This window comes from Gossypium raimondii, chromosome 10 (genome assembly GCF_025698545.1).
Source record: "Gossypium raimondii isolate GPD5lz chromosome 10, ASM2569854v1, whole genome shotgun sequence".
In the NCBI taxonomy this organism is placed as follows: Eukaryota; Viridiplantae; Streptophyta; class Magnoliopsida; order Malvales; family Malvaceae; genus Gossypium; species Gossypium raimondii.
Window position 1 is genome coordinate 44,191,848 of NC_068574.1, and position 27,164 is coordinate 44,219,011.

A 27,164-nucleotide genomic window follows, 5' to 3' on the forward strand; every position below is an offset into this window, starting at 1 on the left:
ACAATGGAGGAAGGACACAAAGGGAAATAAAAGAAAAGTTAGATGGAAACTAGGGGGTGAGTGGCGGTTTGGGGTGAAAAAGATGATAACTTTTCATCTTTTCTCCCACTTTCTACACCATTCTACTAAAATATGTCACCTTTTTTTTAAATGGTAAAATTGTCAATAAGCCCTCTAGCCAACCGTCTTTACATTATATCCCTCAATCATTACACCTAATAAATATCTATTTGGCTAATTACCACTTTGTCCTTCCTCATCTTTCATATTTCCTAGGATGACTCAGACAACACTTTAGTTAAACATCTTCTTGATCCTTCCTTCCTTTCCTCTACTACTATGTATGTCCTAACCTATTATTTTTCCTACTTTGGCCACAACAAATTCTCTATTCTTTCAATTAAATCAATGTATCTATTTAAAATTTTCCTACCTAAGGAGTATTTTCTAATTTCTTATTGGATCTAAATACTTCCTAATTTAATACTCAAAATTCCTATTTATTATATTTCAAAAAAAAAATTACACTAATTCTTGACCTGATCCATCACTGTACCTAAACCCGAGTTAAAACGCGGATGTTACAAGCATTAAAGAGGAAAAAAATATGGCCATTTGAGCCACATGACCTTATGGACAGGCCGTGTGGAATCACCCAGATCGTGTGTGTAACGACCCGATAGTCAGGGGTGTCGAAAAGTGCATTCCTGGGACCCCATTCTCGTAAATCAAAAATATTTACGAAGTCAGTTGTGTAGTTAATTAGATTTTGTTTAAGTGAATTTGCACTATTTATAAGTTGTTAAGGTGTAGGGATCAAATTGCATAAGTATTAAAAGTTGAATTATAGATTAAAAATTAATTAAAGGACTAAAGAAGCAATTATACCTTTGTTTCTAAGTGGACGGCATTAATGATGATTTTATATTTTATATATGTTAAGTTATTATATATAGGTGATAATATGTAATAAGATATATATATATATATATGTTATAATTAATAAAATGAAATAAAATGTATAATGATAATAATTATAATAATATAATAGTAAGTGGAAGCATGCAAATTAATAGAAAAAGAAGAAAGAAAAGAAAGAAAAATAAAGAAAGAAAAGAAAGGAGACCGACCGTAACCTAAGGGTTTCTAAGTTCCCAACTTCAATTGGTTAGTTAATTTAGTCCATTTTCTTGTAATTTTTATATTTTTGGAATCCCGATGTTAAGTACTACCCGACCCATGTTGAAATATTAACTTTGATTAAGATTTTAGATATTTTTATTGTTGAATAGTTTTAGTATTAGTGATTTAATTGATAGATTTTAAGCTAGATATGGAAAAGGATTAAAATGTAGAATAAATTGTAAATTTTGAGTAATAGAGACTAAATTATGAAAAAATTAAATTTAAGGGTTTAATTGAAAATAGGAGCTAAATTTATCTTAAAGTGAAATTTTATAAAAATATGAGATTAAATGTGAAGAATACAAGTTAGTCTCGGTTTAGGGACTAAATTGGAATTTAAACAAATGTTGAATAAAAATTGAAATATTCAATGTGAAAGTGAATTGTGTTGTATTGATGTATTTTAATTATTTTAATTTCGTAGCTAACGTCGTATCATAATCCTCGACTAAAAAGGAGAAGAATAAAATAGACGTCGAATAGCTCGGAATCCACAGTTTGTATTTCTATAATCCTAACCTAGTTGTTAATTGTTGTATTTTGATTTAATGCATATGGTAAATGGTTGAGATGAGCATTTTGGCACTTTGATAGTGAATTAAAATTATAGTTTATTGAAATGGATTGAATTGGTAGATACATTATGAATGTATTGATTATTTGAATTGAAATGAATATATGTGTAAATGTGATAATGTGCAAATATGAGAATTGGATATTGGTTGTATTTGAAAAGTGAAATGAAACCCTATTAACTGTATCGGGCTGAGTCAGATATAAATGGCATGCCATAGTATAGGAAGAGTTCAGGGATTTCTTTGACTTCGAGTCGATGAGGCACTGGGTGCCAATTTGCTTCGGTTTAACCGATGAGACACTAAGTGTCAATTTATATAGCACTAGCCGCAGTTATTACTTCAAATTTATCCGATGAGGCATTGGGTGCCAAATTGGTGTGTTGGTTGGATCCATGTATTCGTCCGAGTTGTGTTAATAGGGGTAAATAAATAATAAAGTTCTATATTGATATTGAAATGACATTATATGTGGAATGGAAATATGATAATGGATTGGAAAATGAAATGTGAAATATAAGAGTTATGTACTCATGAATTGAATATGAAATGAATTGTGCCATTGTATAAATGCAATGTTGATTAATATATGGAAAGCTATTAATATAGCAAGTAATGGGAATTAAGATAATTGTTTAAGCCAAATCAAATACGAAATCATGTGAAAAATTGAATACAATACTGAAATGAGGTATTAATATGTATGAAATTGAGATGATAATATCTTGTAATGGTATGCTTAGTTAAAATGTGATTGAATAATTTAGTTTGAGCTTCATGTATTATTATGTCTTTAAATGTTTGGATTATAGAAATATCACTGAGTTTTACTCAACAGTAAAGTGAGCAAATATATCATTCCCACGAAGACTAAAAGTACTAGTAATTACGCTTTTTATTATTGAACCGATAAATTTGAGTGATGGATTAAAACTAAAATTAACTAAATTAATTAACTATGAACACGACAAAAAAAAATTTAGGAAAATAAATGATTAACAATCAAGAAGAGAAACAATACTCAGGAAAGAATTCGCCTAGATTTCATCTGTCACTATCAATCTTAATTACGCAATTTCTTCACTTAGTATCTTGATCCGTAGAAATCCCTAAATTATGCTAATATCTCTCTTCAATAATAAGAGCAACTGACTCTTGGTTGATTAATTGAAATTTCTTTCTAATTAAAACCTCTATTATCACATTAACTCAATCTATGGATTCCCTATTAGATTTGACTCTAATCCGGTAGATTTATATCGTCCTATTTCTAAGATTGCATGCAACTCCACTCAATTACGCTAGATCTACTCTTAAATAGGGTCTATTCCTCCTCTGATTTAAGCACATCAGACATGGATCAATAGTGTAGAAATATAAAACCAAGAATTAAGCACATATAATTGAGAACAAGATCTAAGTCTTTATTGCGTAAAATAAAAATCAAATGATAGAATTCATCATAGGGTTCATCTCCCCTAGGTATTTAGAAAATTAGTTCATGCTTGCAAATAAAAACATCCAACATACAATATAACCACAAGAAATAAAGAAACTCATGATGGCTTTCTAAGAAATCAACTGGGAGTATTCAATCTTGACAGAAATCTATTTCAGAATCGACTTTAGTGGTGTCTTTCGAGTTGTTTTCTTGATTATTCTATGATTGCTCACTCCTATCTTCTTATTTTTGTCACATATAGGTCTTAGAATGCCTGGAAAACCTTTAAAAAATTTTTTCTGCTGTTTGGAGTGCAATTTATGAAATTGACACTGCCTGCCACATGGTTGTATGGCAGCTCATGTGGTGTGGAATGATCCAGCCCGTGTGGCTCCTGTAACTCGCTCTAATTTTTTGATTTTTGCTTGTTTTTCGTTCCTTTTGCTCCGAAATGCTCTCCTAAGTATAGAAATAAGAATTTAAAAGATTAGGAGCATAAAATTCACAATTAACATCGAATAATCACCCAAAATCACATTAAGAATGAGATTAAAACATGTTACTTTTAACACCTATCACATGGATTATCCTACCTTACTGGTCAAACGTTAAGTAATTAGTGAGTTGATATTTGCTTATTTTGTTTTGTGTACAAAATTCATTGAGGACAAATAAAAATAAATTTATTTAAACGATAGAGTTTTATTAAACTAAATTTGTTCAAAAAATTATAAGTATATATGATGAAAAACTATACGAAGGACACTAGATCCTAACATATACAACCTAGAAACCCAACATTTCATAATCTTGATGAGCCAAGATATATACTTGGTTAAAATCATTGTTGTTTTTAGGCTTTACCTTACAACATCTACTCATTGGTGTGTATTTTTGACGGAATGACAACTTCAATAGTTGTACAATTATATATATTTATGACAAATTGATTTATATTCGTATATTATAGGTTAGGGTTTAATGTTTGCTACGCCTTAAAATACTAAGAGAGGGTTGAATTGGTATTTTAAATTCTCTATAAACTATTTTGAAATAAAAGAAAAAGGGAGAATCACTTGGACACTTCACTTTATAATGGTTCGATTGTAATTTCCTACCTCCACTACCTTGGTATACCTCAACCAAAGATTTTCTAATTTATTATACTTTAATTGTTACATTTCAAGGAAAAAGGCATAAATTTTACAACCCCTATCTCTTTTACAAGGTTAAGATAGAACCTTCCCCTAGTTTTTATGGCTTAACTAAAATCCTCTAGCTTTCACGGCTCAATTAGAAACCATTTACAATCCCTTCAAGGTTTTATGCCTTAAAAACCTTTAGTAAGTTTTTTAATACAAAGAGAAATGCGTAAACAATTAAGACCTCTCAAAGATGTGTGTTTATAAGTGATAGCTTTCTCAAAGAATGAAGATGAGAATGATAAAATATATTACATAAGCACTTGAGAGATATGTAAAAGAGAAAATGAAGAATAAAAAAATGAAAGCTTCTCTCTTGAATTCTATTCTCGGATGTTCATCTCTTATATCTTTTTGTGTCTTTGATTAGTATTTATATCAAGGAATAATTTTTTAGACATTTATGACTCATTGAGGATTATTTGGAGTTGTTAGAAGTATTAATTTCGGGATGAAAAAGTGTCCCTGCAACCCTGTATTAATACATGTCAAGGATGTATTGGTACATATCATAAAAGTAGTTGTTGGTGACTATATTGACACCCATGTATCGATACATATAGTCATGTATTGGCACATCTAAGGGATGTACCAATACTTCTCAAGGATGTATCGATACATCTCATAAAAGTTGTTGTTGGTGACTATATTGACACCCATGTATAGATACATATAGTCATGTATTGGTACATCTAAGGGATGTACCATTACTTCTCAAGGATGTATCGATACATCTCTTTCCATTATTTGGCTGCTGACTTGCAATGTACCAATACATGAAAGCAATTTATTGATACATTCCCCTTAGTTTGTGTTCTAAGACTAATAACTTGCAATGTATCGATACCTTAACCATAGCATCAATACTAAGCTACCAAAATGCCTTGAAATGTTTGAACACTAAATGACTTAGTCAATAAATTTTATCTTAAATGTCGTTATATCAAAAGCTTGGGACATCAAAGCTAACAATGTTGATTATGGTTTAATGTTATATTGTTCTTAGCTTTTTTTTGGTTATTGCCATAACTCTTTGGCTGTTGACATTGTGTTATGGTGCATCGAAGTAGTTGTTTCTATATTCTATCTGCGCTGAATATGGTTACAATTGCGACTCTTTGGTGAGTTATGTTATGATTGTTAACTGGTGTTAGTAGCTCATATCTATATGCTAAGAATGAATTACATCTTATCCTTTTTTGCATTATAAAACCAGTCCAAATATCCCCAGTAGTGTAAGAATATAGCTCTATATATCAAATAGTTTTTATTCTAAATCGTTAGTAGCTCATAATTAAATATATTTTGCTGATGAGTAGCTCATATCCATATATAAAAAATAATTTATATATTTATCCCCAAACAAATGATGCTTAAAGGTAATCAAGAGAAGCTTATATGATAATAAGAAATTAAATGCATAAACTTCACAAAACAAGAAGCTCATCAATGAAAATAGAGAGAAAGATGAAGTAATATGAGTGACTGTAAAAAAAGAATGTCGGTAATGACAATATATCACAAATAAAAAAAATAGATTTTATGTGGAAACCCTTTTGGGAAAAAAACCATGGGCAGAGGAGAAGAAAATTTACTATGTCGAATTCGAATTATTACAAGAGGAGTAGACTATGCCTATTTATAGGCTTGTAAAACCATATTCTAACAGGAGTGTAGTAAGATTGAAACACCTTATTCTAATCAATATCAAATAGATGGAGTTTAATAAGGTTTAAAAAACCTTATTCTAAAAATAAAATAAAAGAAGAATAATTCTATAAGGATTTTACTTTTATTTTATTTTACCACTGTATTTGATTTAAATACGGGTCACTTAATTCTAACAATCTCCACCTTGACACGAATTCTTAATAAACAAGTTCTTCATCACGAACTCTCAATGAACAAGTTCTCCACCTCTTCTATAAAACCCCTTAAGGGTTTAACTTCAACAATAAACACCAACCAAGTCTAAGCAATGCTTAAACTTGGTTATAGGAAGTGACTTAGTGATCATATCTGCAGGATTTTCATGAGTACTAATTTTGCTTACAACAATATCACCACGAGCAATAATATCACGAACAAAATGATGCTGAACATCAATGTGTTTTGTTCTCTCATGAAACATTTTATCTTTTGTAAGGAAGATAACACTTTAATTGTCACAAAATACTATATTCATTTGAAGGTTTTTATTGAGTTCACTAAAGAGTCCCTTCAACCAAATAGCTTCTTTACAAGCCTCAGTAATCGCCATGTACTCAGCTTCACTGGTAGACAAAGCGACTGTAGTTTGCAAAGTGGCTTTCCAACTGATTGCACAACCTCCGATTGTAAAGACATAACCTGTAAGAGATCTTTTTCTATCGAGGTCTCTAGAAAAATCAACATCAACATACCCAATGACTCCATCTCTAGTTCTTCCAAATTGTAAGCAAACATCGGTAGTACCTCGTAAGTATCTTAAAACCCACTGAACTGCTTTCCAATGTTCTTTACTGGGATTCTCCATGTATCTGCTAACTGTACTGACTGCATATGATAAATCTGGACATGAACAAACCATGGCATACATGAGAGATCCCACTGCACTAGAGTATGGAACATGTGACATGTACTCAATCTCATTATTTGATTGTGGAGACAAAGCCGATGAAAGTCTGAAATGGGCTGCTAAAGGAGTACTAACAGGCTTAGCATTTTGCATATTGAATATGCAAAGAACTTTCTCAATGTACCCTTTCTGACTTAGGTACAATTTACTTGCTTTTCTATCTCTGAGAATCTCCATACTAAGTATTTTCTTTTCTGGTCCCAAATCTTTCATCTGAAATTTTTCACTTAGTTGGGCTTTGACCTTTCTTATCTCTCCTTTATCTTTCGCTGTTATCAACATGTCATCAACATAAATGAGTAGATACACAAAAGAACCATCATTGTTTGTCTTAAAGTAAATACAACTGTCAAAGCTACTTCTTTTAAAATCATGAGAAGTCATAAAGGAATCAAACCTCTTGTACCACTATCTTGGTGACTGTTTCAAACTGTAAAGGGACTTTTTCAGCAAGCAAATATAGTCATCTTTTTCTGAGACTGTAAAACCCTCTGGTTGTTGTATGTAAATATCCTCCTCAAGTTCTCCATGCAAAAATACAGTTTTTACATCTAACTGCTCAAGCTTCAAATCATGCATGGCCACAATACCAAGCAAAGCTCAAATCGAACTATGTTTCACAACTGGGGAGAACACATCTGTGAAGTCCACTTCTACAATTTGACTGTAACCCTTTGCAACAAGCTTTACTTTACATCTGGGTTCTTTAACTCTTGGAGTCCCCTCTTTCTTCTTAAACACCCATTTACAACGAACAACCTTTTTACCTTTAGGAAGTTTCACAAGATCCCATGTTTTATTTTTGTGTAGTGATTTCATCTATTCTTGCATAGTAAATATCCACTTTTCTAAGTCTTCACAACTAACCGCCTCAGAATAATTAGATGGCTCTTGGTTTGCATCTATATCTTCAGCCACATTTAAAGCATAAGCAACTAGATCAGCCTCAACATACTTCTTTGGAGGTTTAATTTCTCTTCTAGCTCTGTTTTTGGCGATAGAGTATTGTGGTGAAGAAGCAACTCTATTTTGAATTTTTGTGCTGGCTTCAGTAGTCAACTTTGTAGTAGATTCTGCATTAATCTGATGCTCCACCTATTGTTAATTTTCTTTATTGGAAGAGTTCTTAAGAGATAAGTTAGGTAGCATAGTAGTTTCATAAAAAACAACATCTCTACTAATCACAACTTTTATATTTTCAGGACACCATAACTTATTCCCTTTTATACCAACTTTATTACCAAGAAAAACACATTTAATGGATCTCAGTTCCAATTTTCCATTATCAAAATGAGCATACGCAGGACAACCAAAGATCTTTAAATCAGAATAGTAAGTAGGATTACCAGACCATACCTCTTGTGGAGTCTTTTTCTCAATGGCAACGGATGGAGATCAGTTGATAAAAAAACATGCAGTAGAGGCTGCTTCGGCTACAAATGACTTTGGTAAGTTGGCATTTCAAAACATACATCGAACCTTCTTCATGATCGTTCTGTTCATTCGTTCTGCAACACCGTTTTATTATGGAGTATGATGAACTGTCAAGTGTCTCACGATCCCTTCTGACTTGCACAGTTTATTAAACTCATTAGAACAGAACTCTAAGCCATTGTCTGTGCGGAGATATTTTATTTTCTTTCCCATCTGTTTTTCAATCATGGTTTTCTAAGACTTAAATGAGGAAAAGACATTGCTTTTCTGCTTCAGGAAGAACGCCCACACTTTTCTGGAAAAATCATCAATAAAAGTTAACATATAATTAGCTCCACCTCTCGAAGGCACTCTAGATGCCCCCCACAGATCAGAATGAATATACTCCAACGTTCCTTTTGTGTTATAGATTCCTCTGGTGAATCGAACTCTTTTTTGCTTCCTAAAAAACGGAGTGCTCACAGAACTTCAGTTTGCAAATTCCTTACTCATCAAGAAATCCTCTTTTGCTCAATTCTGCCATGCCATTCTCACTCACATGCCCTAGGCGCATATGCCAAAGTTTAGTAATATCATTATCTGACAAGGAAGAGGATGTGACAGCTAAATCACCAGTAACAGTAGAACCCTGCAAAACATATAACTTGGCAGTCTTTCTCTACCTTTTCATTACAATGAGGGAACCTTTGGAAATCTTCAAAACCCCACTTTCAGTTGTATATTTATACCCTTTTATATCAAGAGTACTCAATGGAATTAAATTTCTCTTCAATTTTGGAACATGTCGTAGTGACAAAGTGTTCTGACAACTCCATCAAACATCTTAACTTTAATTGTTCCAACAGTTACAATTCTACATGAAGTATTATTTTTCATCAAAACAACACATTCAGACACTATTTCATAAGTTGTAAACCAATCCCGATCGGGACTTATGTGGAAGGTGCAGCCCGAATCAAGGATCCACTCCTCGCTCACTTTAAAATTGTTGACAGAAGTGACTAGAAGTTCACCATCGCTATATTCTTCTACAACATTAGCCTTACTAGAATTATCTGGTTATTTTCCATTTTGATTCGAAGCCTCCCTTTTGATCTTGTTCTGTAGCTTATAGCACTAAGATTTAATGTGCCTTTTCTTCTTGTAGAAGTTACAAGTTTTACCTCTGTTTGAATACTTCGATCTACCCTTAGATTTACCATGAGGATTCTGTTCCTGTGCCATTCTACGATCATCATCAGCATTCTGATCTTATCTCTTATGAACAATGAGACCCTCTCCTTGAGAGGCAATTTTAACCACAAGAAGCTTCATCTTATCATAAGAGGTTAAAGAATCATAAACCTCATCAACTGTGAGAGACTTGCGGCTATATAAAATCGTATCTCTAAAGGTTAAATAAGACGGAGGCAACAAACAAAGTAGAATCAACCCTAGATCTTCCTTATCATACTGAACCTCCATGGCCTCCAAGTTTGAGAGAATTTCTTTAAACACTATTAAGTGTTCATGCACAGATGCACCTTCCTCCAAACGATGAGCATAAAAATGTTGTTTCATATACAGCTTGCTAGTTAGAGTTTTCGACATACATATTTGTTCCAACCTCTTCCATAATCCAGCGGCGGTCTTGTCCTTCATCACATCCTATAAAAATTCGTTAGACAAATGCAGATGTAATTGTGTTAACGCCTTTCGATCCTTGTGCTTCTTCTCTTCCACCGTCAATGTTGAAGGCATCTTATCTACCCCTAGTAGGGCTTCCTCTAAGTCCATCTGTGCAAGAACTGCTTGCATCTTTATCTGCCACAACGCAAATCTGGTGTTGCGATCCAACAGGGGAATTTCATACTTCAAAGATGCCATTAACGTGATTGAGATGAACAGCCCGGAAGCTCTGATACCAATTTGTAAAAATAGAATGTCGGTAATGACAATATATCACAAAGAAAAAAAATAAATAATAGATTTTACGTGGAAACCCTTTCGGAAAAAAACCACGGGCAGAGGAGAAGAAAATTCACTATGTCTAATTCGAATTATTACAAGAGGAGTAGGTTATGTCTATTTATAGGTTTGTAAAACCATATTCTAATAGGAGTGTAGTAAGATTGAAACACCTTATTCTAATCAATATCAAATAGATAGAGTTTAATAAAGTTTAAAAAACCTTATTCTAAAAATAAAATAAAATAAATATAATTCTATATGGATTTTACTTTTATTTTATTTTACCACTGTATTTGATTTAAATAAGGATTCGGGTCACTTAATTCTAACAGTGACTAATATCAATAGTGATATGAACTTTTATGGAATAGATTGGGTTCAATCTAAAGGCAATAATTTTAGTTCAGAGCAATGGAATTTCATCATACAACATCAAAAACTTAATCTGTTGGATTTCATTATAGCATAGGAAGAAGAAGAGAACTTGTATCTTTCTTCATTAAAATAGGATTCTTTTGGGCCATCTTAATAAAATTTTAACATTGGAATTTTGTTAAAGGTTTCCTGATGAAGGGAGAAGAGATAAAAAGAAAGGGAAAAGAAGATATTGAAAATAAAGAAAAAAAAGGAGAATAAAAGAAAAGAATGAAATTTGTTTTAGTTGTATGATTTGACAAAAGAATTTATCTGAAAAGATCATATTAATTGCCGCATTAACTTGTTGTTACACTTTTAACGAGAATTAACAGTTGAATGATCATAACCTAATAAATAAAATTAATGATTATATCATAATTATTTAAAATATGACTTGAGCAAATTACCTTAAATATCTAGAATGGCACATTAGATAACAAGTGTTTATTTGAGATTAACCTAAAATGATATATATTTTAAAATTTAATGAGTAAACATTTTGGGCTATTTGAAGCCAAAATGTATCTATTTGATGATAAAAATAGGCTTAAGCCATAAAATGGTACTTAAACTATATTGTTTTTTTTCAAGTTTGTATTTCAACTTTTTTTTGGTCGAGTGGTACCTAAACTATACCACAAAATGGTACTTAAATTATATCTTTTTTTTTCAAGTTGATATTTCAACTTTTTTTTGGACGAGTGGTACCTAAATTATACCACAAAATGGTACCTAAATTACAAAAAATTTTCCCAGGTTGATAGCTAAACATTTTTTTGGTTACAAGTGATATATAAAGTATACTCCAATACCCAAAGTAGTACTTAAACTATACTCAATTATCCAAATTACTTCAGTAGTTAAAAAAAGCCCTCTTAGCCAATTATTTTGTGACACATGGTACTACAAAGTTCCCAAAAAAGTTAAATATTATTTCTAAAATTTGTAAACATATTTATCTTTTTTGTTTTTCACTGAAGAAATCTGATTGTGGAAAAATAAAGAACTCATCGAAAAACCTATTCAAACCTAGTTGACGACAAAACCCGGATTTTAGTGAGTTTCTTCTTCATTTTTAAACCTCGATCAAAACTTGTCTATTATTTTCTTAAAATAACTTTTTTTTTGTTTTTTCTATGTACTTTGTATAAAATAGTTAATGTTATATGAATCTCTATAATGAATAAAGTTCAAATAAAGAATGAAATCCAAATATTGGGTAGAAACTGGGTAGAAAAAATTAAAAGAAAAAAAAGAATTGTAGGAGAGAATGTAAAAGGAATTGAAAAGTTTTAATTTAATTTAATTTGATATTTTTATAATTTAATTTAATTATATTCTTTGAATTTTATTTTAACATAAAGTATCACGTGTCGCAAAATGGTTGGTTAAAATATTTTTGTTTAACGATTAAGTAATTTGGGTAATGAAATATAATTTAGGTATCATGTTGGGTATTGAAGTATAGTTTAAGTAGCACTTGTGACCATAAATATGTTTATGTACCAACTTGAGAAAAAGATATAGTTTAGGTACCATTTTGGAAACGAACAAAAATTTAGGTACCACTTATGGCAGAACAAAATTTAGTGAGAAAGAAAAAAGAAGTATAGTTTAAGGTCCGTTTGATTGACGGAAATAATTTTCTAGAAAATTATTTCCAACTTTTCCAGTGTATATTTGGCGAAAAAAATTTTCCATTTAGAAAATCAACTCCAAGCACGGGTAAAATACCTTACCATTTAGGGAAAATGTCTTCCCTTTCAATTTACGTAAGACGTTTTATAGGCTTTCCTCTCTATCGATTTTTCCCGTCCCTCCTTCTTCATTCCTTCATTTCTGTTAGAAAACTTCATTCTCATCTTTTTCCAGTAATCCCCCACTCTCCTCATTCATTCCTTCATTCCTCTCTGTTGATTATCGCCGTGGTTTTCTTTGGGCTCGAACTCGTATTGGAACATAGAAGCTTTGTAAGAAATTGGGTGATCCAGCATCAGCCTCAGTCGGAAATGAATCGGATATGGATTTGAAAGAATGAAGGCGAATTTCGATGAGCTGTGTGATGAAGATAAGATTCTGGTGTTTTTCAAGAGGTGTTGAATGAGTGGAAACAGGAGCTGGATGAGATGGGTGAGGCTGAAAAGAGAACGGAAAAAGGGAAGTCCATGGTAGCCACGTTTAAGCAGTGCGCTCGTTACTTGAATCCATTGTTCAAGTTCTGTAGGAAGAAGGTAAACATATTTTCGCTGATTTGAATTATTGCATCTTCCTTCTTTTTCTCTATATGTTAGCAAGTTAAATGGAGTATAGGTTTTCTAACTAAAGGAATTGAAATTTTACTTCACATACTAATGAAATCGGTAAGAATTAAGTTGTTAGACTAGCTGTTTGTTAGATCAAAACTAAAGGTATAGGACTTGTATTTGCTAGTTGAGAAGACTGCAATGTTGAGAGATGTTCTGTGACTTCTGTTCCCTTGCTCTGGGGGTCTAGAGATGGGCGACGCTATAGAAATTAATGAGTTGAATTATTACTCTACTACTATTCACATATATTCATGGTATCTTCGAGTTGGAATTCTAGTGATCAAAGTGTTATTGGTGTCTGAATGTCTGTTGCTTTCTCATCGCTTGTTTTGAGATTTATTCCCTTTGAACGCTCAAACAGTTGCTTGGTTAGGGGATAGAAATCATGATGATCTGTAATTTTTAATATTTTCTTAGCAAGTGTTCCCTACTAAGTGGCCACATCTACTGGTGTGATGTCAAATGATCAAAGGCTTCCTGTTTCCCCAAGCTAATGGGAGCATAGGTTCTCTTACAGGTAAGTGTAGGCTAATGGAGGCTAAATTAGGAAGAATATTAATATGGTCAATAATTTCAAATAGCATTAAAGTGTAATGGTCAATGAAGTCTTCATGAAGAATTATTCAGGTGACTGTGTTATATAGCCAATCATTGGTAAACCTGGAGTTCAGATGGATAGGAGATTCATCTTTATAACAAGGTTTTGTCAGCCTCGTTGCATGGCTAAGTTGTTTACTGCCTGCTTTCTGGTTAGATTTATGGTCAACCATGTTCTGCAGCATTTATCTTGGTGGTCTGCTCCCTGAGTCCCTGTTTCTGGTAAATAGAGTCACTGAACCTATAGTTTCTCTAACACAATTAAACAGGTTTAAGCTCCAAAAGTGCATACTGCTTCAGTATGATTCCATTCACGAGCATGACTCTCATCCTTTATTGGATGTTATGAAGTTAAGTCACTTTCAATTATGAATTGATCCCCATGCTTTGAACTTGCATTATTGCCCCATACTAATTGTGTGAAATTGGTTTCTACAAAGCATTACAGTTCCTTACGGTTTTAGCAGTGTTTAATGGTTGGGAAGTTGCTTTTTTTTTCCCCAGCACCTTTTGATTCCTTTTTTTTTCAATCTATGAGAAGATTAAACAGAGAGCCAACCCGTTATTTGTTGAAATTTTCTATAGGTATCCACTATGTTTGTTTGCGGCATTGTGCACAGAACTTAGATTTCACAAGACCCAGTATTTAATTGTCATGTTTTCGAATGGCAGGTGCTTCCTGATGATATCCATCAAGCATTGTTGGTGGTGGTCGAATGCTGCATGAAGAGGGACTACCTGGCTGCCATGGACCATTATAATATGGAAAATAATGAGGATGTCAATGGATGACACTTCTTTGTTTACTTTCAGGATGCAGATGATTGGCATGTAAGGTGTTGAAAATATGGAAAATAATGAGGGCGTCAATGGATGCACTTTGTTTACCTTCAGTTTTGTACTTGCGTTGCGTTTTTATTATTTGTAATATGCTTGTAATATGTAGAGTACACTAGAGGTGTTTTTGGGAATGATAGTAATACATAATCTGAAATATATAATTTCCAGTACTCATTGTGGTTTCGAAGCAATTTATAATTATTCAATATTTGTTTTTTTAACACAATTACAAATAATTTATTTGATATTAGTTTTTTCAATTTAACGATTAATATTATAGCTTAATAATTGAGTATTATTATAAATAAATCATTGCAATATATGTAAAAATAATTTAAAATATAAAATTTATTAATATATTTAATATATGTAAAACAACTTTTTCGGAAAATATTTTCGTGAAATCATCAAACAATGAGAAAATATTTTACACAATTCAATCAAACACCAGAAAATATTTTTCAGTAAATCATTTTACAGAAAAGTAAAAGATTTTCTAGAAATTATTTTACTGGCAATCAAACGGACCTTAATTATCATATCATGATTTAAACCTAAAAGATGATATAGGCACCAAATTGAATTCTAAAGCTAATGTGAGGTGACAATATTGTATTATCCCTATATATTTTTGGGAGTTTCGTTTGACATCTATTGTCGACCCACGACGGCAACACCGCCTTTCAGCGACAACATAAAAATCCATGATCTAAAGACCAACTTCTTTTCTCTTCTCTTTCCCCAAATGGATTCACCCTCGTCTTCACCGAAACCATTGGGGAAACCGAACATCCAGAGATTCATACGAAGAGTAATTTCTCCGGCCATCGTCGACAAAACATGTCCCATATGCTTGAGAACCATCGACGTTCCTGGAGCGGCGGTTCTCACCGTTTGTTTCCACGCTTACTGCTTGGACTGCATCCACAAGTGGAGCGATTTGAAGAGGAATTGCCCTCTCTGCAATTCCACCTTCGATTCTTGGTTCTACAAAATCGATCTCTCCTCTCTAAGATACCTCAAACAGCAGTTACCTGCTATCTCCGACTGCAAATCAGTTATTCCACGACCATGGTCCACCGTAGCTGATCGTCGACGGTGATTTTTCTTTTTTGATTAACGATTATCTGACTCTTTAACTGTAAGTCGAATAAAAGAGTTGATTGTTTAGGTTACTCTTTTTTTTTCTTTTTAATTATTTGGTTAGGATCATCGAAAGGACCAGAAGAGAAATGAACGATGTTAACCGGAGAACGAGACCGTTGCCTTGGCGGCGATCTTTTGGGCGACCCGGGACTATGTCGCCTCATGTTATCGCCGAAAGGAAGCTTCAATGGCGTGCCAGGTACCTTATGAAGACCCAATTTAGTTATATTTGCCTAATTCTAAGATTAAATGGCTGATAGGGTTTCTCTTGCAGTGTGTATAACCGACGGCTGCAAGCTGTGCCTATATATCATGGTAATGGTTTTCAGCAGGTAGGTTTACCTGGTTTAGTTCTTTGAAGGTTTGCATTTTTTTCCATATATTTGAAATGTGACGTATATGAATGACATAAATCAGTGGATTTGATTAGCAAGGAAGGGTTATTTTCCATCATTTTGATGCGTTATCTCTTTGCTTTCAGAATGTTCCTAGGATTAGGAATGATTTTGAGAAAGAGAAACTACTGCGAAGAATAGAACCATGGATTCAAAGGGAGCTTGAGGCTATCCTCGGAGATCCAGATCCATCAATCATTCTTCATGTTGTGTCCTCGCTTCTCTTCTCTAGACATGAAGGAAAGCATGATGGCTCTTCCGCCTCTTCGACACAGCTCAGTTTTGTCAACGACAACTTTCTTGCTCCTTTGGAACCTTTTTTGCACGACCGAACCAACATGTTTTGGCATGAACTCAGGTGAGTTATACACCTTTGCTTTTTTGGTTTGCTTGAAGATTTCCTTTTCTGTTATTATTAACTTTCAGAAATGTACACCAGATGCTTTGTGGATAGTCCATTTACCATGGAAACTTATGATGCAGTAGCTGAGTATAGACAGTTGAAGTAGCGGCACTTAGCCGAGTTGCATACTATTTTAACTGTTATCTCGTCTACACACTATATCTGTGGCGTAAGAGATCAGTTCCTTCAGAGCTTGTTATCCTCAATGGTCTGGTGATGGCTGCACTATCAGTTAAGCCATCAGGTAAAATGGCACAGCTTAGAGATTGAAGGATTTAATCAAATTCTGAAGCTAGGGTTTAACTGATGAAAGAAAAAATGTGCTCAGTACTATCAAATTGCTTGAAGTTGAGAGATCCAAGAAGCAGGGCTTTGGTAGCCGTCGAATAAGTAGAGCAGAGCAGATTAAACATGTCAGCCGGAGTTGCAAGCAAGCCAGGTGCCAACCAACAAATTCTTGTAATAGCCGTCAGATAAGTAGAGCAGATTAAACACGTCAGTTGACCGGCGCCGACCAACAGATTCTTGTAAATGTTTTGCTTGGATCATATTATGATTTTATATATTTGACGTTCCCTTGGGCATGAATTGTGCAATGATGAAAGTAATTTATACAATTTATCGGAAAATATGTAAATTTGCTATTTAATGCAATAGATTGAATTTGAAGAGCAGTTACAGAGTTTGTGACAACTTTCCAGATCATAAATCTTACAAGCATTGCAACAAAATAGTACATCTTGCAAGAACAAGTACCTTGGACAAAAGAAGCAGCAGTTTGATCAAATATGCAATCATGATTCTTCCTCTGGCTCTCCTTCTTCTTGAAGAAGGTTCTCTCTGTTATCATGTGCCCAAAACCCGCGCACATCTATGAGCATGCTGGCCACAGTCCCACCCTGTTTACAAGCTAGGAGGTCAGCCAACGTAATCCTCAATGGATCGGCTGGCTTTACCATATCCCATATTTCATCCCGAACATCTTCGATACACAATTCGTAGTTGCCCCCTTCAATCCATTTCTGGTGTACATCTCTGTTTCAAGGATCCAATGATTTCTTTCAGTTGATGACATTATTATAATGGTAGTAAATGTAAATCAATCAGTGTTTTCATCATTCATGTCTCTGGAGATATGAGGCTTGTAGAAACTAGCTCAAGTGCTACAAGCAGGAAAATACAGAATTTTATGTAGGAAGGTTGTATCAGGCAACATCTCATCTCTGTGATGCTCCCCTTCTTCACTTCCATTTTTTTCAAGATATGCTCGATTGCTCAAATCACAATAATATAGGTCAGGACCATGATAGTCAAAATAAAACTTCAATTATGAATATATGAAGAGGCCATTACCTGAAAAGAGAATGAATATCTGCTGTTGTGAGGAATCCCCTACCATTAAGATCAAGACAACGGAACAAATATGTTAACCCTTCTGGAGTATCTTTGTTCTCAAGGGCCAGAACAAAGTCAAGAAAACTGTCGAAGTCCATCTCTCGATTACTTCCAGCACCAATTTTGCAACGTCGGACATGCTCATCAAATACTATTGAAATCATAAGAAATCGAAAAAATGAGAACTCAAATTGGAATAAAAAATAGTAGAAAGAATACAACTTAATAATAGAAGAGGATGATATATGATTGGTTTACTAAAAGTCCAAGTCCACCTCTAATTTTGTTTTGAAGGACGTTGGAAGTAACAACCATGCTTACAAATCAAACGCAAAATCATGGTAAAAGGAAAACAATAGTGTTATATTCTACCTCTTTCGATGAAAATTTCAGTTAGAGTTCCATCCGCATATTCTTTAAGCTCCTGCTTACTCAGTGTTCCATTCATATCCTTATCGAGGGCAAGAAACATATCTAGGAGAAGAATAGGTATGCTGTTAGTACATCATTGCATCATATTTCCCACGTAATTATTTACATAAGCAGTTTTCAAACCTCAAAGAATGGTAAGAGTAAGATTAAGATCCACTAGACAATCAGGTTCAAAGGAGAGGATAAACAAAAACAACAAAATACTCTTATCTCTAGAGAAATTGAATATGCCCAATGTACACACCACATATACGTTGTGCAGAAGTCAAGGAAAACCAATTTTCAGCTTGCTCAGTGTCAGTGACTTCTTCTTCACTTTCCTGCACAAAAGTTTAATGAAGGAACGAGAAAATAACTTAAGAAAAACAGTTGTCAAAACTAGGTATAAGAGAATTGTGTATCTATGAGATATAATCATCAATAATGTACCTGATGTAGTTCCATTAATTCCTGGAGACAGTTACTAAGCAGCACCTTTTTTATGCAGGCCTTTCCTGTGAAAAATACTAAATGTTAACTATTTGAACACATCATGATGGAAGCACTAAAACTAGTTACTGATGAGATATCCACTAGATGTTGGTAAAGGTATTTTGGTTACACAGACCTCGTCTATGAGGATCACAAAAGAAAGAGAATTTGTGTGCAGCTATGCGACAGTACATTTGAACAAAGGCTGCAGGCATATCCCGTAGTTGTGCCAGGTTAGGAATAAGACCACGAATGTAGGCCTCCATTTCCTATAAAAGTAATTGTAGCTCTTAAACATCAGAAATGGTGAAAAACACACAGGTGCTGAAGTGGTAGTCAATCAGAAAAGAGATCACATGGTGAAAAGATAATTTAAATACTTCAAAGCTTGAAGACGCAAAGACTCCTTACATGAGGTTGAAGGAAACCATCTGAATCCTCATCAAGCTCACTCATATCAATTCTGGCCTGTGTAAGCGAAACCTGAAGAACAATGAAGAATAAACAGAAGTCAAGGAACCACTTTCTCAACAAAAATAAATTAAAATGCAAAAGTAGATGATATCTATGTTTCTTGAAACATCATGATTGTAGGACTGACATCGTTAGTCAACAAAGCAACAATCAATAATGGACTGATCCTAGGACTTACACATGATTGAGATAGAGTGCAAAGTATAATAACAATCAGGAACATTCTTTAACATCAAAGACTCACAGTGCGCATCACATAAAGATAGAAGGGCAAGATGGCGATTCTTCCTGATTCATCTTTCTCAAACTTCATGAAGTTTGATGGGCTGAAAAAGCGGCGACATTTTGGACCTATTTGTTCTGTACAAACGGAGGCAATGTGGCAAAAATCTTCATAATTCATCTGCAAATCGAGAAAATGAGTCAAGCTATGAATACAGCTGAGACAAGGATAATGTCACAATTATGAACAACAAACTAAAAGCAGCCTAGCAGTTTCGATTCTTTGAACAGATGGAGATTATGATGACTAAGAATATAAACCTTTTCAGCACCAGTGGCATCATCAATGACACAATTTTCTCTTAAGCAAACCCACATGGCGTCCAGATCATCAGCGTTTAGTAGAAGATCAGATTGCTTCTGTAATTCAGAATTAAGAATGTGAGTGATGATTAAATGGACCGGTAGACAGTTCAGGACCAACACAATCAAAGAAAGCAGCAATTTTACCTTTAGAAAACGATATTTTGCTAGCTTCTGAACCCTATGACTGATGGATCCTTCCTCAGGTTTCTGAACCAAGCAAAAACAAAAACAAAAAGAAGGAACGAAAAGAAGAATAAGTTTGTGGTAATAAGGGATTTTAAGAGTAATGCAGCTGCAGATAATTTTGATACATGCCTTCTTATAGAAACTTGGTATTGTACCAGCTTCGGCGCTTTTCTGTTGCTTTTCTTTAAATATATCAAGCAAGATCCTCTTTGTTTCAAGCTCTAAAAAAGGATGAAAGCAACACGAAAAATCAGAAATCTTAATGAGGAAACAAACATTGATTTTAATGATTAAATAAACGTACTCATATCCGCAATTCAACAAAAAGCCAAACATCTCAGCAGACAAGCATCACGAATTAATGCATATATGACCAATTAAGAAATCAGCAAGTTATAATTGCCCTCCTACAAAGCTTGTAAGAAGAAAAGACCCAGTTCCTAATCTTTCTCAAAGACATAAGCTTGCACGAATAAATATAAATAAACTTCAAATTACACGAATTCTCTATCTGTGCTTATCAATTCACACTCAAGATTAACCTAGTTATCAGGTTCATTACTGATCATCTTAAACAATAGGCTTCTACTTCCACAGTTTAGCAAAATTTTAAAAATTCTAAACACCACCAATTAAACAAATTTCAGTAAGAAAGACCCTTAAAGTTATAGCCTAAGTCTAAATTAATCAAAATTAAGCTTAAGAAATAGAATTTTGGATATCATCAAGAAATGAAAGGAAGAGAGAAGAGATACGGACCCATTAAGGCTTCGGATCCGAGTCCAGCACCGGATCCGATGTACCGGCGAAGATTTCGAACCCAAAGCATCGACGAAACCGGTGGGATCTTCCGTTGAGCGGCGGCTTCGTGGCTCTCGCCATCACTGGACCCACTATACATGGTCGAGTTGCACCTATCTAGCAATACGAGTCGACTCAAACCAGTTCAATTTCGGTGTAAATTTTTAATTTTCTGAATAAAAACCCTAGATCTTCAGTTTCACTGATCCGTGAAACAATTGATTTGGTAGAGAAAAGTGTTTCCCTTTTGTTTCGAAGACGCTTTTTGAAATTTATTTGGAGAAATTATAAGGGCATCTCTTAGATTTTCTATATTATAAATTTTGCGCAAAAGTTTCTGAAATGTTGCTTTTGTCCCTTAAGTGTTTGGTGAGAATTTGTAGGTTTTCAAAATTTTAAAAATCTATTTTCTTGTTTGGTAAATATGTTTGGGGCATTCCAAGTTTTATGAGTAATTTTAATCAATTTCCTTTCTTAAATTTCATCTAAGGAGGTGATTTTTTAAAATTTTCCCATACTATTATATGATAAAAACTTAAATTTTAAAAATTATTTTTGTTTTGATACTAAGTTTATTTTTAAAATTTTATTTTATTAAAACTATATATAAAATTTTAAGTATATAAAGATACTCATATTTAATATAATTATTCGTAATTATTTTTTAATATGTAAAATTTCAATAATCTAATTTTTACTAAATCAATTATTTTTTTTGAATTAAACAATTATAAATCGACGGATTCCAAAATAGTATATGATATTAACTAATGAATGAATTATTATTGGAAATATATTATTGAATTTAATACTCAGTTTGGATTGAATGCAGATTGAGTACAATCGTTCTGTGGCAAAGGATGAATTGACGGATAAGACCATAACTAGGTTATGGCACCTTGAACGTAAGACCATGGTTGGACGATGGCAGTATAGATACAAATGTAAGACCATAGCTGGGCTATGACATTCTAATGATAAGACCATAATTGGGTTATGACACTACAAATGTAAGACCATGGCAGGGCCATGGCAATGCATGTGTAAGACCATAGTTAGACTATGGCACAAAAAGAACGATGTACTCATATCCGTTAGTCGTTCTTTGATTCAATAAGAAATGGTAAGAGACTTATGTGATTGAATTAAAAGATTTATAGGTTATTATTGATATTGATCTGAAGGAAGTGTGTTTATTGATTATATTGTATTTGACAAAGAAATTATGTATGTTGAGACGAGAAATAAACTCAAGTGTTACATGATGAGAAAATAAGTTTATTAATGTTGAATTTATATGTAAAATGTGCAAGTATGCTAACCAGTGTTGTTGCTTGATGCTTAGGCAAGTGCCAAGCTATTGGTTGAATAGTAATATGATTATTTATATAATGCATGGAATTGGTAAGTATTTAAGTGAAAATATGCTAGTGCTCATGAAAAAGTGGTAAGGTTTAAATTATGCAATTTTTATGAAATGACTTATTATGTGATCAATTCAAAAAAGGCTTTGGTTAAATGCATTAGCTTGTGATCATGGTTGAATGATATGTTTACGACTTGTGTGTCATGCACATGAAATAAGCGTGGAGGTAAAGAAATGCAAATGAAAATAAAGAAATCCGGAAGAGTATAAAGTTGTCTAAAATCCTATATTGTTAGGGATAAAATGTACAAGTGATGACGTGGATTTATTTACCTTGTGAGTTGATGAATATAGCCACATGAGCATTGTGGTATCAATATTAAATTATTCTTGATATTTATAAATTTCATATTTGAAATGAATGGACATGATTAAAGTTTATACGAGCTTACTAAGCATTTATTGCTTACGTACTTGTTTTTTTTTACTTTTCAGATTATCGGAAGCTCGATTGGGTTGGAAGCTTGTCAGAGTTTTATCACACTATCCATTGGTTCTATCGGTAATTTTGGTTGATTTGATTCTAGTTTCTCCTTAACCTTGTTCAGGTGACGGATTTGGGTTAGGGGTTGTTACATATTATGTTTGAATATTATGTATGAAAATGTGAAAACATAGATGTTATGTATGTTGTGGTATGATGCTATATATTAGTGGTATGTGGTGATCCATGTTGAATGATGATAATAATCAATGTTTGTAAGACGTTTAAATATTAAATGCCCTATTAAATAATGTTGGATATGGTTCGACTATAGTTGGCATGCCATAAAATTGATTTGTATCAAAGAAAGTATTTAACACTTATTTGAATTTCATTGGGTGCTTGTGTGTATTTATTTTGGCACTTGTGTGCTCCATTGTGGAGTGTTAGGGGAACGTGTTTACATGTATCGAAGCTTTTATGCCCGTTTGGTGCTTATGCGCATCATTGTGGAGTGTAAAGGGTTAATACATATGTCCATACTTGATTCAACCTTTAGTTAACATGGGCTATAATTATGATATAAATTTTGGTTATTATGTTATTAGATGAATGACTTATGCATGAATATGTGGTAATGAATCATTGAAGACACCATGTAATGAGCATATTGAAAATGACTCAATTTGACTTGTGAATTGGAATAGTTATTGAAGATGTTTTTCAAATGTTGAATTAACTTGTTGGTGATATATGTGCTTTAATCTATATAATGTTGATGATTAACATGCTATGTTACTTAATATCATTATATTAAGATTTTGGTTATGTGAGCACCATTGAGCTTTTTAATGCTTAGTGTGCGAATTGTTTGTTTTCGCACACAAGTGTTAAGTGATCTATAACACCCCAAAATAGGGCCTAAGAATTTTAGCCTTTGAGTGTTTGAAATTTTGTGACATGGCATACCGGTAATGTTTTCAATTATGGTTTTTAGAAAATTAAATCAATTTCTGAGAATGAGTTTTAAATGCCTTTAGTTTAAAAAATAGAACTGATTTACAAAAGAGTTAAAATTAAGAATTTTTATGAAGTAATTTGACCAAATGTCCAAAACCAACCTTAATACCCCATTTTCCAAATAATTTTCACCTCAACTTCTTCTTCCCCATATTGGTGCCATCCCTTTGTTTTTCCTTTACTCTCCCAATCAATTTTGACTTTTAATTCCTAATCCTCTTTGATTTCTATCACCCTTGAACCTTAAACCTTTATAAAAACCAAGAAAATCACCCAAAAACTTCATCATCTACATCATCTTCTCCAAACGTGGGTTATTCTGAATTAGCATCAAAGCTCTTTTTTCTTCCATCAGAGGTAACCATTTGACTTTCTATGAGTTTTAAATGATATATAGTCCCTCAATCTGAATTCTTAGCAATTGAAACGCATGTTTTAAATAAAAGTCGAAAATCGGGTCTTTAAAGGTAAATTTTAGGTTTGTGGATAAAAACATGGTTTCAAATTATTTTCAACTTATTTTAACATTATTCGAAGGTTTCTAAACTTACTTTAAAGTTTCGTTAAATATTTCTTGAGTTTTAATGAAGTTTCGAAAAATAGCCATAAAACATGTCGAAAAAGTCGATATCTTGAATTGAGTAGTTTTGTGAAGTTTAAAGGTCGAGAATTAGTTGTAGGTGAATTATAAGATGAACAGAATTGGTTTTAGGTGAAAATATTAAGTATAGATCGAGATATTTGAATTTAAAGTTTGTTATGTTATAAGTTTCGGTTATATGATAACTTAGTTTAGGCTTATGTTTTGTATGCTTGTAATGTGTCCTTGGCTGATTTTTGGATGTATTGTTGTGTGAATTTCTTGTGTTGAAGTTCCAGATTCAATAGAACCTTCTACGAGTAGAGATAAAGGCAAGGAAAAACTAGTTTGAGCTTTTGCCTTTTCGGCGAAAACGTAATTGGTGAGTGTTCGGAATAATTGCTTGTGGGCATGATTCAATACGTTATTTGAGAATTTAGTGACAGCCTAAACCCCTACTCTAAATTTTGAGTGTAAGATTTCTCATACCTATGTTATCTTGTGATTTATATACTTATGTGAAGGTGAATATGTGAAATGATATAAAATGTTATAACATGTGATTTGTGGTTATGATAACTGTTGTGAAAGTGCAAATATGAACATGCTATGTATATGTTAAATGTTAGCGATAATGTTTTGCTAAAGATACAAATATGCAGTGATAGTGCACGAATAATTGGTAAGTGATATGTGATTAATTTCAGATATTTTGGCATTGTGATATTGAAACCGTTGGATATAGGTGACATGCCATAGGATTGTGAGTGCTCACCTATATGTATAGTGATTTTGAGAGTTGAGGCCCTAGGACATGTTGGAGGGATAAAGGAATGTGAGCTAAGCTCCATTCAACAGGACATGTGAAGGGAAATAAGAAGAGTGTTAGCTTTATGCCTCACTTTTGGGACATGTTTGACTCTATGAGTCTATGTTTGGTGTGTTGGAGATCCATGTATTCGATGAGTGTTGATAAAGCTCACTTTTATGTTTCATAGCTCAAATACCAAATTATCTTAAAATGTATATATGTGTAATGTGATGTATGCCTAATTGAGTATGTGGTTGCTATGCAATTTATCTTAAACTATGAATATGTGTGTTATGATATGTGTTTATGTGACATGTGACCATTATGCGATTTATCTATAAAGATGTTTTCGACTATTGTGACATATGCTTAAATGTTATGTGATTATATGAGTATTGTGATATATGCTTTTATGTTAGGTGATTATATAGGTCGTATGATATATGCTTGAAACTGAATATGTTTACCATGTAAAGGAACTAGAAAACAATGCGTGAGTAAGTATATTATGACACCAAAGTTGGAATTGTTGAGGTTGTGCTATATGGTTGTTTTGTTGATGCTTGATGAACTGTTTGCATGGTAGTTATTCTAGGCATCCGCTAATCTTGTTAAGCTTACCCATTCCCTTTTTAAACTATACAGATTAGTTGTGTGTCGGTGTGAGTGGTGTGGCTTTTTGAGGGGGTGATCTAAGCAAATCCGTTTTCGTTATTCGTAGGTGTTTATTATTTGGTTATGTTTTGGGAATAAGGCAATGCGGTAGTCTTTGTGCTATTATTTGATATGATATTTTGAGTTGTCTCTATGATTTAATTGCTCTTGAGATTTTGGAATTCTATTCGTAATATATTGCTCGAATTTGCTTTTCATGTTTGAAACTATTATTATGGTCGTTTCAGTGTTTATTTGATGTCGATACGATAACATGTTAAACTAGTACGAGTTGGAATGACTTATATGCTTAAAAATATTGTAATTTTTTGGGCCTAGAGCATAGGTATCGATACTCGTGTTTTAGAAACGGTACCTCTGTGTTTTGAAACATGTAGGAAGTCAGAATAGAGATTTGGTATCGGTACCTTTTCTTGAGTATCGATACTTGGGGTAAATTTATCGATACTTCACAACAGGTACCGATAATTTTCAAGACATTAGGTTTTTAATCGAGAAACATAATGCAAGTTTGGTATCAATTTTCTAGGTGGTATCGATACCACTTAGAGAAAATATCGATACCCTAGTGTCAGTATTGATACCTACGAACATGTTTTGGGAATTTGGCTAAATGGACCTTATGCATGTTCCAAATTGTTTATAAGTCTAATTATTGTAATTTAGCATGTATCAATGGTAACTATCTTGAATGTTTGAGTTAAAACCTATACAAACAACAAAATGATGGACGTTTTATCTACAATGAGCTTTTACTTGTTGGTTGTGGCATGAGACAGTGGTGTAGCATCTTGATATTCGGGCTTGGTGACCAGGCCGATATGGGGTGTTACATGATCATTTGTGTTCAATTCGTACTTCCTTGGTGTCTAAAGGCTTAAATCTCAATTTCTACTCAATTTGTAATGTTTCTTGAGTTATTTTGTAGTAGGTGACATGTACCTAGGTCCTTAGGTGACTTTCATGTCTTAAAATGTTGGATGTTGTTATTTCGGATGCTTTTTGGTACTTGGTACATGTTTGGCTACCTATTTGGTCATTGGATTCAGTTGTGTTGAATTTTAGAGGTTAATTTGATATGGTTTTCATGATACAATTTACTTGCCCACTGATATTGATTCCTAACTGTCATGAGATTATCGAATGATGTGTAAGCGTACACAGGTGTCAATAAGTAATAAAGTAGTGAGTAAAAAGTATCGTTTCCATAGGGACTGTACATAAGGCAAACATTGTGCAATTAACAACTAGCAAGTTGGTGATGGAAATAATAAAAAGAGAATTAAGTTAACTAATTAACCTAATTAAAATTAACTAAGTGTGCACAACAATTAAAATGTAACACAGAGTGTAAGCAACAAATAATCACAATG

General features: G+C 33.2%; 3 protein-coding genes and 1 non-coding gene across 4 annotated transcripts; 2 read left to right on the forward strand and 2 right to left on the reverse strand.

Annotated features, from left to right (window-relative positions):
- The first annotated feature begins 12,603 nt into the window (after positions 1-12,603).
- On the forward strand, positions 12,604-14,734 carry LOC105778695 (uncharacterized). Its single transcript, XM_012602452.2, has 2 exons — positions 12,604-13,052; positions 14,397-14,734. Exons 1-2 carry the CDS (start codon positions 12,948-12,950, stop codon positions 14,514-14,516), a joined length of 225 nt encoding a protein of 74 aa, XP_012457906.1. The 5' UTR covers positions 12,604-12,947; the 3' UTR covers positions 14,517-14,734.
- A 467-nt stretch (positions 14,735-15,201) lies between these two features.
- Positions 15,202-17,546, forward strand: LOC105776908 (uncharacterized). Its single transcript, XM_012599864.2, has 5 exons — positions 15,202-15,662; positions 15,772-15,909; positions 15,985-16,042; positions 16,192-16,463; positions 16,545-17,546. Exons 1-5 carry the CDS (start codon positions 15,310-15,312, stop codon positions 16,612-16,614), a joined length of 891 nt encoding a protein of 296 aa, XP_012455318.1. The 5' UTR covers positions 15,202-15,309; the 3' UTR covers positions 16,615-17,546.
- Positions 17,126-21,130, reverse strand: LOC105776907 (probable serine/threonine-protein phosphatase 2A regulatory subunit B'' subunit TON2). The gene is made up of 12 exons (XM_012599863.2): positions 20,814-21,130; positions 20,184-20,275; positions 20,013-20,075; positions 19,824-19,922; positions 19,525-19,683; positions 19,218-19,289; positions 18,943-19,075; positions 18,765-18,829; positions 18,580-18,655; positions 18,276-18,377; positions 17,862-18,054; positions 17,126-17,543 (listed from the first exon to the last, which is right to left on the reverse strand). Exons 1-12 carry the CDS (start codon positions 20,953-20,955, stop codon positions 17,303-17,305), a joined length of 1,437 nt encoding a protein of 478 aa, XP_012455317.1. The 5' UTR covers positions 20,956-21,130; the 3' UTR covers positions 17,126-17,302.
- Positions 17,628-17,745, reverse strand: LOC128034394 (small nucleolar RNA snoR104). The gene has a single exon (XR_008190518.1). It is a non-coding gene; the product is annotated as a small nucleolar RNA snoR104 (small nucleolar RNA).
- Positions 21,131-27,164: the final 6,034 nt, after the last annotated feature.